The sequence below is a fragment of the Carcharodon carcharias genome, chromosome 12, assembly GCF_017639515.1.
Source record: "Carcharodon carcharias isolate sCarCar2 chromosome 12, sCarCar2.pri, whole genome shotgun sequence".
Lineage (NCBI taxonomy): Eukaryota > Metazoa > Chordata > Chondrichthyes > Lamniformes > Lamnidae > Carcharodon > Carcharodon carcharias.
In genome coordinates, this window is record NC_054478.1 from 60940877 (window position 1) to 60957202 (window position 16326).

General features: G+C 42.1%; 1 protein-coding gene across 5 annotated transcripts in view; it reads left to right on the plus strand.

The window, feature by feature from the left end:
* The window catches only part of grb14 (growth factor receptor-bound protein 14), a 143626-nt gene that overhangs the window by 47858 nt on the left and 79442 nt on the right, over window positions 1–16326 (plus strand). For all 5 annotated transcript variants that reach the window (XR_005944594.1, XM_041201158.1, XM_041201160.1 and 2 more), the window contains exons 4-5: window positions 1160–1231; window positions 3447–3584. Coding sequence is in view for 4 of the 5 variants with exons in the window: in XM_041201158.1 (XP_041057092.1) it covers window positions 1160–1231; window positions 3447–3584 (210 nt within the window). In the remaining variant the exon portion in view is untranslated. The remainder of the gene's footprint in view (window positions 1–1159; window positions 1232–3446; window positions 3585–16326) is intronic.

Sequence of the window (16326 nt, forward strand, 5' to 3'; positions counted from 1 at the left end):
AAAATTGTGTGTTTTGTTATATCTCCTATACCCTTTGCCTTCTCTTTATACAGAATGGAATAGCAAAAAGATAATGGCCAGATTTTACTCCTGTAGCACTTGGGGAGTAAAGAATTGCTTAGGTGGCGACAATAGAGGAAAATTGGTCAGGAAGAATTATACTGCCTGCAAAATGAGTCTGCCAAAATTACCTTTATTTAAAACAACGGATGGAAAATTGGGTGGGCACTATGACCAGAGTGCATCCAGTCTGCTGATATTTTTTCTTTGTTTTCTGCCCAATTGACCCTTTATACCCAAGTGTCTAAAAGGGAAGGCTGCCCTAATATGTCATAATGAGTTTAAAACAATAATTCACTCTTTTTGATTGAACCTAATTAAATGCTGCTGTCATGTTTTTGTGATTTCTAAAGGAGTCAGCCTTTTAAACTCATGAACTTCATCCATTATTTTATGAAAGGTGTTTCAAATTATGGCCTGGATTTTCCATCTTTAAACTCGCCAACTCCAGCATCTTAGTTTGAAAATTCTCATTTCAAGTACAGAAATGGAAACCCCTGGCTGATATATGGAGCGTCTAAATTTTATTGTGGAAAAATGCAGTTGTGTTGTACTTACAAGTTGCACAGCTTGAAGACAAGAAGAAAACATTTGTGGCCTAGGTTTTCCTTTGCTATTGGGCCCCATCGAGGGCAGAATAATGGCAAAAAGTAAAGGGAAATCAGGTAGTGAGGCCTAGCACGCTGCTCCTGACCCAATGTCTTTCTCCCATCACCAGCTACTCCTTCGTAACTTGCCACATGCAAAACAATCAAATTTACCTGCCTTTTTCTTTTCATTGTCACCATCAGAGGGTGCCAGGATGGTGGTAGTCCATGAGATGGTGGATGGCCTGCTTGATGCACCACTTAGGTGGAGATTTAGAACTTCTTTGAAATATCAGAGAAAAGTTATGTGTAATTGCATGAAGTTTTGGACAAAATGTTTGGGCTAACTGTACAGAACTTTATGTAAAAGTAAAATTCAATTTTTTTATTGCAACTGCCATAATAATGAGTATCAGAATGTAACATTTTTAACTTATAATGCTTGTATTGTACTTTACCTTCGCCCTGCCAAGCACTCCCTGATGTTTTGATGTTTTTCTTTTCTCGAGCAGTTTTTTCCAGAGCACATGGTGTCTAGTTGCAGTGAAACAAATGGAAGTTTAAGTCATTCCCAGTTAATACAGGTGCGGTAATATTTTTGCACAAACAGCATTTCTGAAATCAGGGGATGGAAAGTGTTTGTTCTATTAAAAAAAACTTTTGTTCTGTAGTAAATAACAAAACACACTGGGGCCGACAAACCTGAGTTGCATTCTGCTTGACCTTGCGTCAACCTGCTCATATTTGCAGATTCGGGTCATTAGCCTGTACCCACGTGCTGCATGTGCAGACCTGCCCCTTGGCCACCCTCCCACCTGACTACTTAAAAAAGGCGATGGAGCGTGGGAATTGCAACTGTTGCATTCTCCTGAATCCAACAGCAGTTGTAATGGCCACCAGCTTCATGGTATTGTGACTGATGTCCAGAAGCAGCAGCCAAATGGCTTTCAGTGCTGTTCAGTATGTTGTCCTACTGAAGAAAAATTCTTGGTCTTTGGAACAAAAACAAAAAATGCTGGAAAAACTCCGATAGTATCCGTTGCGAGAAAGACAGTCAACGGTTCGAGCCCGTATGACTCCTCCTTAAAGTGGTGAGGAGGAGTCATGCGGACTTGAAACGTTAACTCTGTCTTTCTCTCAATGGATACTGTTGGACCTGCTGAGTTTTTCCAGCATTTTTTGTTTTTGTTTCAGATTTCCAGCATCTGCAGTATTTTGCCTTTATCTTGGTCTTGTGGACCTTACTGTGTAATGTTCAGTCCTTGGAGAGGAGTTAGGCACACGGTTCAAGTTACATTTCCATGTGCCTCTTAAAATGGTCATTGAGAGTGGAAAAGGAGGCCAACGGGCTGGTTACGCTCACCTTAACTCTGTAGTATTCCTACCCTTTGCTTGATCTTAATCTTAATAACAATGGAGTCTGAGCTTCCAGCACTTGTTATTAAAGTTATAAGAAGACAGTTGGTGTTGGAGGAAAGAAGCTGGAAATTAACTTTGCTCTCCAGCAAGACAATAGAGTAATAGATTGTTTTGGCAGAGAAAAATGAAGCAGGTAACACTTGGTGGTCCAGTAGGTCTGGTGATGAATAGCTGAAATCAGTTGTGCATCAGATACACAAGCTTCTGATCTTTGGTCTGAGGAAGTGAAGATGGAGGTCACATTAATGGGAGGGAGTTTCTGTAAAGTTGTGATGCCAAAGTATTGTGGCGAATAGAGAGACAAAGATTATACAGTTGGCAGTTTGAAAATGAAATTATAAGTGACTTGGGGTGAATGCACAGGAAAGTGGGGTTGTAAGGAGGTAGACCGATGTGATCAGTGAGAAGCACAGGAAAATCACCTCAAGAGTGACCAAGATCATGAGAGTAGAAGACCTGTGGCATAATAAAATTGAGAGGGTGGCTGTGAGTATAGTTCAGAGAGTTTATATGGAGGAAGCTGTTAAGGGAGGATGAGGACAGTGAAATCAGATGAAAAGAGGGCAAGTGGAGTTGAAATGATTTTCAAGGACGAGGCATTGCTCAGTGCAGAGACTGAGGGAAGAAAGTAAAGAGGATATCTTGGTGAGAAACTCTGAGTGGGACTTGGTGTGGCAGACTTGAGGATGTGGTAGACAATGAAGATGTTGGAGGAGTACTCCAACGAGGAGAAGGTACTAGATAAATAGGGGAATAGATCAATATGTGACTTGGCCATGAGGGTCACCCTTGTTTTGGAGCAGTTGTGGATGAGTGTGACTGGAAGGACGTTGGTGAGATTAGACCCTAACGAGTGTGCTTGTTGTGTTGGGAAAGAGGTTGCTGAGATGAACCCTCGGTGTGCTGGGTGGATAAGTTATTAAGAGATCACTGTGGAATAGTTGGCGTTACTGCTCATAAGTAAAGAATGACTGGTGCCTCAGAGGTCTGTGAAACAGAGGCCAGCCTTTGTTCAAGGGAGATTGAACCCTGTACTCGCAAGTAAATATAAAGACAGAAGTTCTGATTGTTTATGGTAGAAATGGAGATGGGGAGGTAGTTCAGGAGCATGGGCAAAGGGGAGAAACTACCAGAGAGAAGAAGTGAAAGGCTGGGATGTGGAGAGAAAGATCTGGAAGTGCCTAGGAGGAAAAAAAGAAAGAAGGGGGTGGGGGGATATACTAGGCTCAGGTTTGAAGTGACTGTCAAAAAGTGCATGCAAATGGGGGTATAACAAATTCAGGTGGCTCAGGAGGAAATGAGCAAATTAATGTTAATCATCTTTTCTTTGCTTCAGCATTAAATGTCAACCTTTTAAAATGTTGAAATTTATGTTTTCAGGATTTCCTGAATTCAAGCATGTGTCCTGAGATTCATGGCTACCTTCATGCTAGAGAGCAGGGAAGGAAGACATGGAAGAAATGTTACTTTGTCTTGAGAAGGTCTGGGTTATACTTCTCCACGAAAGGTACATCTAAGGTAAAGTGCCATTGTTCAACTGATAGCAGATTTTTAAAAAAGGTTTGCTCAATTTCTATTCGTCGTGACCTGTTATATGGAGTCTAGATACTGATGAAACCTTGGCACGTAACTTCTGAGCTCCGGGGCTGTGTATCTGGACAATATCCCAAAGATGCGCTAGGGAATACCCCCATCCCCTCCCACCGCTCCCAAACTCACCCCCCAGCCTCATGGGCAATTGGGAACTATCTGATGATATGATTTAAATCATAACATTTGGATGGTTTCGACTGGGTTACAGCAACAGTTACCCAGAAAAGTAAGCATTAAAACCACTTCTAGATACAGAGTAACTATAGTACTGTACCCAACCATCCCCCTGCCCGGAAAACGGGCCATAGGACTCCTTGCCACTGCCCCCTCTCTCCACAAGACCCTCTGACTACCCGACAACCCCCTCCCCTCTTAGAATAGACCCAAGGGATCCCCTGACTGCCTCCCTTAACGCCCCCATCTGCCCAAACTCTGTCCACCTACCTTATAAACTTGCCTTCTGCCTGGCTGCTCAAAGTGGCTAGACCTTTAAACTTACCTGCTTTACGGCAGCTAGTGCTGTAAAATAGCGGGTGTGACCTCCTTACCTCTGACGCTGCAGCCCTGGACAGAAGGCCATGGGAATCCACTGTGCTGCACAGATCTTGCCTGGCCTGAGTCAGAAGGTCAGGTAAGATAGGAGCAGCTGGATTTCCAGGCAAGGAAATATGGGCGGAGTGGCAACCCAACTTCAATGTAATACTTAACATTTAGACTGCCAGCAACTTCAGGGAATTTCAGGATTTATTATCTGGCCATTGTATTGAACTTTAGCTCATTCGCATTGATCCCGAAACAAGCAGTATTGTAATAGTAGAGTTATGTAAGTGTTTGTAATAGCTTTGCTACTGTAAAGTAAGCATGCACAACACAGATTCTGCTCATCCTTTTTATCCTCACCCTTTCCAACTTCATTGTTTTAATATCATTTTATTTTTAATGTTCCATTTGCATTTTTAAGCAGACCTACTTTTCCTCTATACATGATGTTTCAATATACACTTTTGAATTACAACCTTTAAAGTTTTGATTTCTGGTTGGCTCATTCCCAGCTCCAAAGGCTGTTGAGAGATTTTGTTATTGGCTGTTACATGATCTCTTCTGTTGACTTTTCTTGGCTCTGGAATGTAAATATTTAACATGCTCACATTGTAAAGGAAACCAGGTCAATTTTTTGATGCAATTTTCAAGCATTGAGGGGAGATTTGATAGAAGTGCACAAGAATTTCTCAGGTTTAGATAAGGTGGAGAAATAAAAGTTGTAGTGGAATCAAAACAAAGAAAAGCTGTTCCCATTAGCAGATGGTGCAAGGGAAAGTGGACAGCGATTTTATGTTTTGAGGAAGAGGCAAGTGGAATGTGAGGAAGAACTTTTTTTATGCAATATGTGATAATTATCTGGAACTCGCAATCTGCGAAGGTGAAGGAAGCAGAGACGATGAATGATTTCAAAAGGAAATTGGATAGGCGTTTGGCAATAAACTTGCTAGGCTACTGGCATTGCTGTGCAGAAAGCAGGCATGGACGCGATGGGCCAAATGCCTGTCTACTGTGCCATAATAACCGTTTGGCTGGAATTTTATGGGTAGGCCTGAGTCCCACTGCTGGGACCAAAAGCAGGTGCCGCTGGCACTTGGAATTCAATCCCCCCAGTGGAATGCAATTTTGCACCGGTTGGCTAATTAACTGCCTACAGGAGCGAGTGGGGGTGACCATTCTTGGAAGGGAGGACGATGAGGCAGCAGTTGTCAGATGATGGCACTTTAGATGCTGGAGCCATGTTTAAAGGGCTACCAGCACTCTTTGAATCTAGCTGCTGCCTGCACTGGAGCCGCAGACCTCGGTTCAGCTCTGCCATTGTGCGAAGGCCTATTGGTGATTGAAGCAGGTGTTCTAAAGGCCAGAGGAAGGAGGCGCTTGTTGGCATGACAGAAGGAAGATCCTCGGTGGCCCCACGGTTCAGTGCTGATTCCCTGCAGTTTCTCCTCTAAGCAGCTCTGGAAAGGCAGAAGGTCCTCTTCCCCAGGGACAGAAGGAGAAGACTTCCCTACCTAATGAAGCAAGCTGTTGTGGTGTCTGGAGAATGTTGCAGTGCAACAAGTGTGTGAATGACATTTGTTCTGCCAAGGTTGAGTACCTTACTTCCCTTAGAGGTTTAGAAATGGCAATGTGTGAAGGCACGGTTGCTTGGGGAGGGGAAACCCATCTGGTAGGTGGCAGTGGGTGGCTGCAGTAGCACTTGGAAGAGCAATGGATGCATCTGTCAACAGGCACTCGCCTGTCAGTGGTGACCCTTGCAAGGTCACGCCATGGCCACAGATGAGCACCCCCAAAATGAACAGCTAGACTGCCAGCCACTAGGCATTCTGCCTGTCATTGTCAGGCACCTAACATTGTACACCTTTGTTCCTGCAGAAAAAGAGAGCTCCCAATGCTAAAGAAAGTAACCAGACTAGCAGGGTGCCAGTTCACGCCATCCTCACACCCACTGAAGAGGAGACTGTAGAATTGGCAGGCCAGCGTGGCAGCCAATCTATTGAGGATGGCTCAATTTTTCTCTTTAAAAATTTTTTTTTCCATTTTTTTTAGGAATGCAGGTGCAGAATGGTGAGTAGCTCATGGCGGACACAAAGGGAGCTTTCAGTGCACACATATGGTGGTATGTCCATATCATCCACTCTACATAAATCGAAGAGAATGCGAGGTAGTTCTGGAGGCACTTGCTTAGAAGGGCAAAACCTTTTGATTTTCCTGTTCTCTCAGATCAGCCATGAGGTGCCTTCTGAGGTGAACGAGAGGATATCAAAGGGTGCACATTCATACCATTGCCTGCACTTTCCACCAACACAGATACACTCATGTCAGTGCGCATCCATTCTTAGATCTTAGATTCAGGGTCAGCAACTTGGTGAGAACACTTCATGTGCACCTGAGCAGCTGTCAGAGACTGAGACAGCTGAGGCCACTGACATTCAGAGGACTGTGGGAGAACAGTCTCAGCCCCAGGCTGATGATGTGCATCTAGAGTTGTCCATAAGGTGACAGATGCTGGATGTACAGTGTGATGTGCGTGAAGGTCTGGCAGAGAGAGATTACAGAGGGTATGTGCACCCTGGCTTGAACAGTGCAGGAGACCACCCAGGCCATGAGGGCTGCTATTTCCTTCTCATCTGTATGCATGGCCTCCTCATCAAGTCAGATCGAATAGGCCAGTCAGTGGATGCTGGAGATGGGCGCAGATCTGAATTCCATCCCCTTATCCATAAGTTCTGTGCTTGGTGAGAGGGGAATGAGGCACAGAGTTCCCAGCTTCTGACCTGCTCTTGTAGCCACAGTATCTATATGGCTGATCCAGTTAAGTATCTGCTCAGTTTTTAACACCCAGGATGTTTCTGGTGGGAGATTTGCCATTGAATATTAAGGTGCAATGGTTAGATCCTCTCTTGTTCAGGATGGTCATTGTCTGGCATTTGTGTTGCATGAATATTACTTGCTACTTGTCAGCCCAAGCCTGAATGCTGTCCAGGTCTTGCTGCATGTGGGTATGGACAGGTTCAGTATTTGAGGAGTTGCAAATGGTACTGAACACACTGCAATAATCAGGAACCATCCCTGATTCTGACCTTATGATGGAGGGAAAGCCAGTGATGACGCAGTTGAAGATGATTGGACCTGGAGCACTACTCCGAGGAACTCCTGTAGCGATATCCTGGGCCTGAAATTATTGACCTCAAACAGCCAGAACCATCTTCCTTTAGGCTAGGTGTGACCCAAATTAGTGGAGAGGTTTCCCCCGATCCAGTTTTGCTAGGGCTTCTTGATGTCACACTGGGTCAAATGCTGCTTTGATGTCAAGGGCAGTCACTCACCTCACCACTGGAATTCCGCTCTTTTATGCATGCTTTGACCAAGGCTGTAATGAAGTCTGGAGCTAGGTGGCCCTGGTGGAATCCAAGCTGAGCTTTGGTGAGCAGGCTTTTGCCGTGTAAGTGTCACTTGATAACACTTTTTTGACGACACCTTCCATCACTTTGATGATTGAGAGTGGAGTGTTGGGGTGGTAACTGGTCATATTAGATTTGTTCTACTTTTTGTGGACAGGACATTGTGGACAATTTTACACCTTGTCAGGTTGATGCCAGTGCTGTGGCTGTACTAGCTTAATTATTAGGATTGTAGGGTTAGTAGCTTATATGTTATCATTGGCACCACATTATCAATAGTTGGTTCCACTGTTACCAACATGTTGTTACTGACAAGTGGTAATGCAGCAGTCATCCATATTTCACTTAATTCTAGTGTTAGCACTCTAATACCGCAAAATAGATGTTTGTTTTGAAGAAAAGATAATTTGGTTCCTTAGTCACAGCAGATTAATATTTGTTAAATTCAAGTCCCAGGGGTGAGAGGATTGCATGGCTAATTCTCTACACCACAAAATCTCCATTTTTTTTTGAAGTGGTTAGCCATTTCAAATCCTCAAGGAATTAACAAATAAACCTTGCAGAATATTCTAATAAATTGATCTTAGATTTTTTTTCTTAGACATGATTTAATTATTACAGAATTGTCAAAGTTAAATTATTCTTCAAAAGGGAAGAAATTTGGGTGTAACAGAAAGGAACCTAAAAATCATTGCTTCTCTGGGATTCAAGTCGAGCACTAGCACGCAAAAATGTCCAAATGGGGTAGAGTCTGTTATGTGCCAAATAGAGCCAGCCAACTGGAGTGTAAAAGATGTTGCATAAATAATGGCTCCAGCATGACCCAAGATTATATCAGTGACTCCCACCACTATTTGGAACAAGACGGTTTTGTTTCAAAACTGCTAATAAGCATAGCTTTGCTGTTTGGCCATACTTCTAAACAAAAGCAGATGAACTGCCGTTTATCCTGTGTTCATTTGAGATTTTGAAAATATGACATTGTATTTTATATAAGAAAAAATCACAGCTATTAAAAGCTGAAATATTTGATCACTTCAATTTAACACTATGCTATTTGTGTGATAAATTTACAATGTAAAAATCAAAAATATTGCATGTAATTTTCCATTTATTTTCAGAACTAGCCGGGTACCCTTCTTTGTCCATTTATTGAATTGTATTAAGTTGGTATCTGCTGTTTCAAACAATAAAGCGTGATCTATTTTCTAAAGAATAGACTCGAAAAATTTCAATATTAGAAAAAAATTAGTAGTGTTGCTTTGTTTTTCTGTTATTCAGTTTTGGGAAATGTTCAGCATCAAGTCAACTAAAATCCCTAGGGTTTTTTCCAACTTCATGCTCAGCTTATTTGAACCTTGGATTTTGTGGTGAGCTGTGAAATGAAGACACTTACTGCTGACTTCAAATAAAACCGCCCACAAAGATCTGGTATAAAAGCAAAATACTGCGGATGCTGGAGATGTTAAATAAAAACAGAAAATGATGGAAAATCTCAGCAGGTCTGGCAGCATCTGTGGCGAGAGAAAAATAGTTAACGCTTTGAGTCCAATATGAATCTCCTTTGGAACTTTCCAATTTAGTGCAAACTTGAGTACCTTTAACAGTGCATGATATTGAGTAGCATAGAATCACTGACACCAACTTATGGATTTCTGCACTTAAATGCACATGTGCAGACTCCAGAAGTTGCTGTTGGTTTCAGAGGAGTAATGACCGCGAACTCTGATAGTTTTGCCATCATTATTCTTGAAAAATCTGATGCAATAGTTTTTTAATTTGATCTAACACAGTGAATATAGAAGAATGTTCCAAGGCACTTTACATAGGAAATAGGAGCAGGAGTAGGCCATTCAGCCCCTTGAGCCTGCCCTGCTATTCAACTAGATCATGGCTGATCTTCTACCTCAATGCCATTTTCTCACTTTTATCCCCATGTGCCTTGATATCTTTAATATCTGTTAATCTCTGTCTTCAATATACTCAATGGCTGAGCCCCCACAGCCCTCTGGGGTAGAGAATTCCAAAGACTCACAACCATCTGGCTGGAATCTTCTATTCTGGAATCTGTTTGGTGGTGGGAGTAGAAGGTAGAGTGATTTCCACTGGCAGGGTGGTGGGGGTGGGGTGGGGAGGTGTGGATGATGGTAGGACAGCTGACCACGTGTGATCTTGCGCTGCTCGGCTCATTACATTTGCAGACGTGCAAAGCACAGTAAATCTTGTGGCGGGGACGGGCAGCAAGTTGCCATCCCCACCATTATCTCATGAGGTCAAAGGTCCGGGTACCTAAACAGCCTGTTCTGCCCCTTCCATCTTTGCACAGCCACTGCTCCACTTTTCCCCATGAACCCTCCATCCCTTCATTGGTCGTCCTCCATAAAACTTGCAGTGCAGCTGGCCTTGAGCATAGGCTGGCACTTACTGGTGCTCCCCAAATGGACAATGCAGCAGCAAGTTAGTGTTGATCATGGAAGAGGTCTACCTTGCCAGGTGCACACCACTTATATGCAGTTGTAAAAGTGAACGCTCTAATTTCTTGCTGGTTGGGAACTTAATTCCAGTGAGGTGGCCTTTTAATGACATGCTAATTCATGCAAAAGGGCTTTCTGACATTGATCATTGGGAAGCTTGACCCGCCCTTAAAGTCCTAAGAACATAATTGCTAAAGTTCATCCTGCCATTGGGAAACTGATTTTGTCTTCACACCAAATTAAGTTCCCCTGCTTGCCAAGCTTCCCACTGCTGGTGAAACTGGAAGATTCCACCCTCTGAGTGAAGAAGTTCTTTCTCGTTTTGGTCATAAATGGCCTACCTCTTATTCTGAGATTGTGCACCCCAGTTCTAGACATCCCAGTGAGGGGAAACATCCTTTCTGCATCTACTCTGTTGAGTCCTATAAGAACAAAAGCTTTAATGAGATCACCTCTCATTCTCCTAAACTCTAGAGAACATAGGCCCAGTCTCCTCAGTTTCTCCTCCTAGGACAATTCTGCCATCCCAGGGATCAGTCTGGTGAACCTCCGTTGGATTCCCTCTATTCTTCCTTGGGCAAGGAGACCAAAAATGTATACAATACTCCAGGTGCAGTCTCACCAAGGCTCCATACAATTTCTGCAAGACTTATTTACACCTGTACTCAAATCCTCTTGCAAAAAAGGTCAACATACTATTTGCCTTCCTAATGGCTTGCTGCACCTGCATATTAGCTTTTAGTGAGTTTACCAAGCTTAATTTAAAAAAAAATCTACCCATGAGATACTTATGTCACCCATTTTCTTTCTTATGTGTAGTACTCCACTCTTGCCCATATTAAATTTCATTTGCAATCATTCTGCCACAATCATATTTTGTGAAGGAGGTAGTATTGATGCACAAGGTGCTATAATTGGAAGAGTAGCAGATGCTAGCTGAGATGCAGGTTTAAAAGAGGCTAGAAGTTTGAGTGAAGCACGGCATTGAATTTAAGATCCATGAGTTCAGAAGAAGGGTGTGGGAATGTGTACAGGATGGGATGGATGCAGTGTTCCAGATGAATTCTGTGAACAGCATTGCAGCAGTCCAGTCTGGAGGCCGTGAAAGTAAGGACGACTGTTTCAGTAGTAGCAAAGGCGAGGCAGGGATGGAGTCAGTTTATGCTGATGAGGTTAAACTAGATGCCTTTGAATAACTGTATTGAGGTGTTAAACTCTTTTTAAGGATTGTGCATCATTGAGTTTAGTTTTGGTCTCTGGAAAGAGTGACAGAACTGGGGCTTATGAGCAAAGGTTTTGATGGAGCCAAACTATGTGGCTTCAGTTTTTGTCATCATTAAAAGCACAGCAAAAGTCATGAAATGAAAGCTGATGGCTGAGAAATAACACTGGGTTAAAGTATATTGACAAAAGCTGACTGCATGTTTTGTCTAGCAGAGTATAAAAGTAATTCAGACATTGAGTGGAAAATCTGCATTTAATCTGAATGCAATAAAGAGAAGCAGTTTTCTGAACAAGTAGAATCTTGTTGGTTAAGGATAATTGTAACTCATTTATAGCATATTCATTTTTATAGCACAAGATAGGCGGATGCCATTTTACCTATCTCAACTTTCTGAAAAAATCTACTTGGTCCTATTTTGTGCCTTTTCCCCAAACCCTGTTAAATTTATATTATTCCCCTTTCCTGTTACAACCTATTATGAATTCTGCTTTCACCCTTTTCTGCTATAACATTCAAAATAGTCCTCTGCATTTTTTTTTCAAATATTCTTTTCTTTCCTCTTTCTCTTTTGATTTATTTCACAGGATATGCACATTGCTGGCTAGGCCAGCTTTTGTAGCCTATCCCTGATTGCACTTGAGTAGCTGGTAATGGGCCATCTTCTTGGACTGTTGCAGTCCATGTGATTATAGGTACACCCACAGTGCTGTTAAGGAGGGAGTTCCAGGACTTTGACCCAGCAACAGTGAAGGAATGGTGATATAGTTCCAAGTCAAGGTGATGTGTGGATTGGAGGGTATCTTGTGTGTGTGCTGTTCCCACGCATCTGCTGCCCTTATCCTTAAAGTGATACAAATTTATGCAATGGCTATTAACCAATTGGCTAGTGGAATGAGTATTTTGAGAGAAAAAAATAGAGAAAACTGATCTGTCAGCCCAAATTATCTTTCCAAATGTCCCCTATTCCCTTATTTACACCAATTGGATGATGCTTTAACACATGCTTTGATTTATTTGTATCTTGCTGAGAACATTAACTTTAATTTTTTGACGGAATGATTTGTTAAAAGTTGTGTATTAGATCAGGCAGGACTATTTAAAAGAAAGTTGATTAGATATTAGTGCCAAGAGATGATGTGTAGTGTTTTGATATGGGTCCAAGGCAAAAGTTTATGCAGTGAAGTTGTGTATATGTTGTGTTTTCTGTTACTATCGATTGCCTGGTTAGATCATCCTGCAACTTCAACCATGGGAATTGAATGATTAAATATTAAGGAGTAAATTCTCATTAGGCCAGTATTGATGCTAATGGATAACCATCAGTTAGAGCTTTGACAATGAGAAATAGTCAAAGGAACAGTTACTAGTGATTTAAATCTCTGGAGGATCAGATGTATACTGCTGGATAAAATGCTGAAGAATGATTGCCTTTGTGCAGTGCTTTTAAAGTTGTGAAACATCCCAAAACACACAAGCTTGAGTTCTTTAGTAGCATGCTTCAGTTTCACAAGATTCACAACATCTTCTCTGATTTCAAATGTGACAACGTCTGTCAATGTCATGGGGATCTGTTGATCTTAAATTTGAGCCATAAAACTATCAGAGTGCTGTATTAACATGCTTTTGTACTTTTTACCTTTTAATCAATTGATGGTCACCAATTTATATTTGGTTGAGTAACAGCTGCCAGAAATTCTTTAGAAAGAAGTGCAGAGTTTTGAACTAATAGTCCCAGCTGAAATGGTGGAACTTGTAGTGAGCCGGGAACCCGTTGAGATTGGCAGCCGGCTTCAAATGAGTCACAACGTTAGCACCCTGATTCCTGATTTCCCGACCAATCAGAGGAAGCAGGTAGGATGCCATGCTGAATCTGTCAAAGCAACGATTTCTAATTCAAGGGATCCTAGCTGGGGTTAGAAAGTCTTACCTTGACAAGAACTCCTGAGGCTAAGGAAGTCGGTCACCTTGATGACCAATGGAAATGCCTGCCCATCTGGTTTATTGGAAATGAGGTCTTGTTCCAGGATGCTGCAGATGTCAGCAATGACCCATTATGAAAATCAATATATCCTGAGGTACTGGTGCTCAAACGTGTCAAAAGATCGATCCTTTGCCTGTGGACTCTCCATTTGGGGGTCCTGCTTCCTCTGAGCTGGATCTCCATGCATTTCCTCTGGCCTGTGGAGTGTCATGTGGCTGCGGAGAAAGCAGCTGCTGCTGGTGCTGTAGCAACAGCAGCAGCCACCACCACTGCTAGATTGAGAAGAGTGCACAGTTTATCTAGCTCCACTACTCTACAGGTTGTACCATTAGTTTAAGAGTTTTATTCACTCAACAATATGGTCAATTTCTTTACCTACGCTACTGTTAGATCCAGCATAAAAGAGACTTTAACCAGGCTTCCTTCAATAAACTCAATGATTGATTTATTAGAAATCAAAACTTATATTTTAAACATGTGGCAAGAACTGGTAAACACACAATTGTAATCTGTAAGTATGACTATCTATCCCTTTTTTAAAAAAAAACCCTAGCAAGCATACACACATACGACAAATGGATAGTGTCTCTGCAAAGATGGGTTTTGGAGGACAGGCTTTATAAAATAAAGGATAAAGTTTAGAGAGTTTTGATGCTGTCAATCTGGAGCGCTCTCATATGAAGATTGGCTGCTGGTCCCAGTAAATGCCTGGAGGTTCTCACCAATGGAGCTTTGACGTGGAGGAGAGAATATAGCCAGATCAACCCTCCTTGTCTTAGCGTCTCAGGTTTTCAAAGACGGACAAGTTTCACTCAGCTGAGGATTCTTAGCTGGATACTGACAACCATTTTATGTCAGGCAAGGCAAGGAAGAGGCAAGCTTGGCAGCTTTTTACTTTCTCAGTTCAGTCCCAACTGAATTTTAAAAAAGTCCAAAACTTCAAGCCCGTCCCTGTCATGTGATTTCCAGCAAATCCCTAGCCAATAATTGCAGCGCAAACAAGCATACAGCTTTTCACCCTCAAGTACCATGCTAGTCAGGTGATTTCTTGGAAAAGACATGACTGTCCCAGTTTAAAGGTGAACTTATCCTTTTGAAAAAAGGATAGTTTTAAAGAAAATAGTTTTAAAGAAAATATTGCCCTGAAAGATATTATTCTAACAGTGTTGCTGCGCTTGTTATTCATCAGAGATGAAGGTAGAGCTGCGTAAGCTGCTCACATGCAGTGGTAAAGGTTGCACAAGGTGAGTGAAGTCCAAGAAAGGTGAACTAGTTTCAAGAAAATGGCAACCTTTCAAGCAGTGAAAACACACTCTCTGAAGAAGTGTTGTCAGCCCCAGCTATGCCCAATCACCTGACCCAACTCCACGTTTAGGGGGTTTAAACACACCGGATATCGTTTTCCTTTGGCAATTAAGATTTTACATCACATCTTATCAACCTGCTGATTTATAGTATTAGCTGATTCAGCTGAGAGATTGCTTTTCTCTATTTTATCACAATTTGCGGTTGAAATGTGTATTTTTAAGATACATCTTAGGTAAGTATAAGTGGCAGGGTATTTGAGGTCCAGCTCATAATAACCATTTTGGGACATTGTATGTAGGGAAATTACTGCACAGCAGATGGAAGGGCCAGCAACGTGAAGAACTGTCACTGACTCAGCTCGATAAACATTTGCCAGCCAGAAGTGCTTCGGATAGCTGTAAAGGCGGGGCAAAAATCTGCAAACACCGCTTAACTTTTTAATAAATTTCAGGTCTCTGTTTCATTTAGTTAAATTTGTATTCATTCAAAAGCAATGGCCCTTTGCCTTATTCATTACTTTATTAAATAACTCCACTTTTCCTTTGTCATAGTAGAGTGGGAATATTCTTTACATATTTTGTTTGCTATGGGGTCTGGTTAGCTTAGTTGGCTGGATGGCTAGTGTGTGAGTCAGATTAACGGTGCCATTATGGGGATTGACTCCCATTTTGGCTGAGGTAGACTCTGGACCAACCTCCTGCCCTACCTGTAGTAAAAAATCACAGCACTTTGCCACGTTTCAGCGAGTAATTGCCAAAGACTTGCCTCCGGGCAGAGAACTCAAGAAGAATATTTTGATCACTAAGTGCAGCTTTAATTTTTCTGACACTCCCAGCGATGATGTGATTTTTAAAAATTATTTTCTCAATCTCTAATCAAACTTGTCAAAGTATCTGATTTTAATTTTTAACTTACACATTATCGAGCTAGAAGAAGTTCCCCATTTTAAATTCATGATACATTTTAGTTGCTGCCCCCCAGCTTTGTCATTTCTCCTGCAGCTTTCTGTTCAATGCCTTCAACACAAATTTCATGTTGCTCCTGGAGAAAGTAAAAAATATCTTCACTGCTTGTGGCATGTTTATTGCTCCTGTTCCTCCTTGTCCTAACAAAGTTTATTAACTTTAATGCTTCTCCATCATGGTGCAACTCTTTGGAACTGTCCTACCTTGGCTCCATTCTTGTGTTTCAGCTGAGACAGCATGTCTTCAACAATAGCTTCTCTTCCTCTTGCCTCTTCACAGTCATAGAGCCATAGAAAAGTTACGGCGCAGGAAGAGGCCATTCAGCCCATTGTATCTGTGCCAGTCAAAAAATAAAATATAAAAAACTAGCTGCCCATTCTAATCCCCCCCTTTCAACACCTGGTCCGTAAGGTTACAGCACTTCAGGTGCAGATCCAGGTGCTTTTTAAATGAGTTGATGGTTTCTGCCTCCACGACCAAACCAGGCAGTGAAATCCAGACAGTCACCGCCCTCTGGGCGAAGAAGTTTTTCCCCATGTCCCTTCTAATCCTTGTACCAATTGCCTCAAATCTGTGCCCTTTGATAATTGACCCCTCGGCTAGGGGAGACATGTCTTTCCTGTCCAAGTTTTGTACACCTCAATTAAGTCACACGTTTGCCTCCTCTGTTCTATGCAAAACAACCCTAGCCTATCCAATCTTTCCCCATACCTGCAGTTTTCAAGCCCTAGCAAAGTTCTTGCGAACCTCCTCTTTACTCTCTCCAGAGC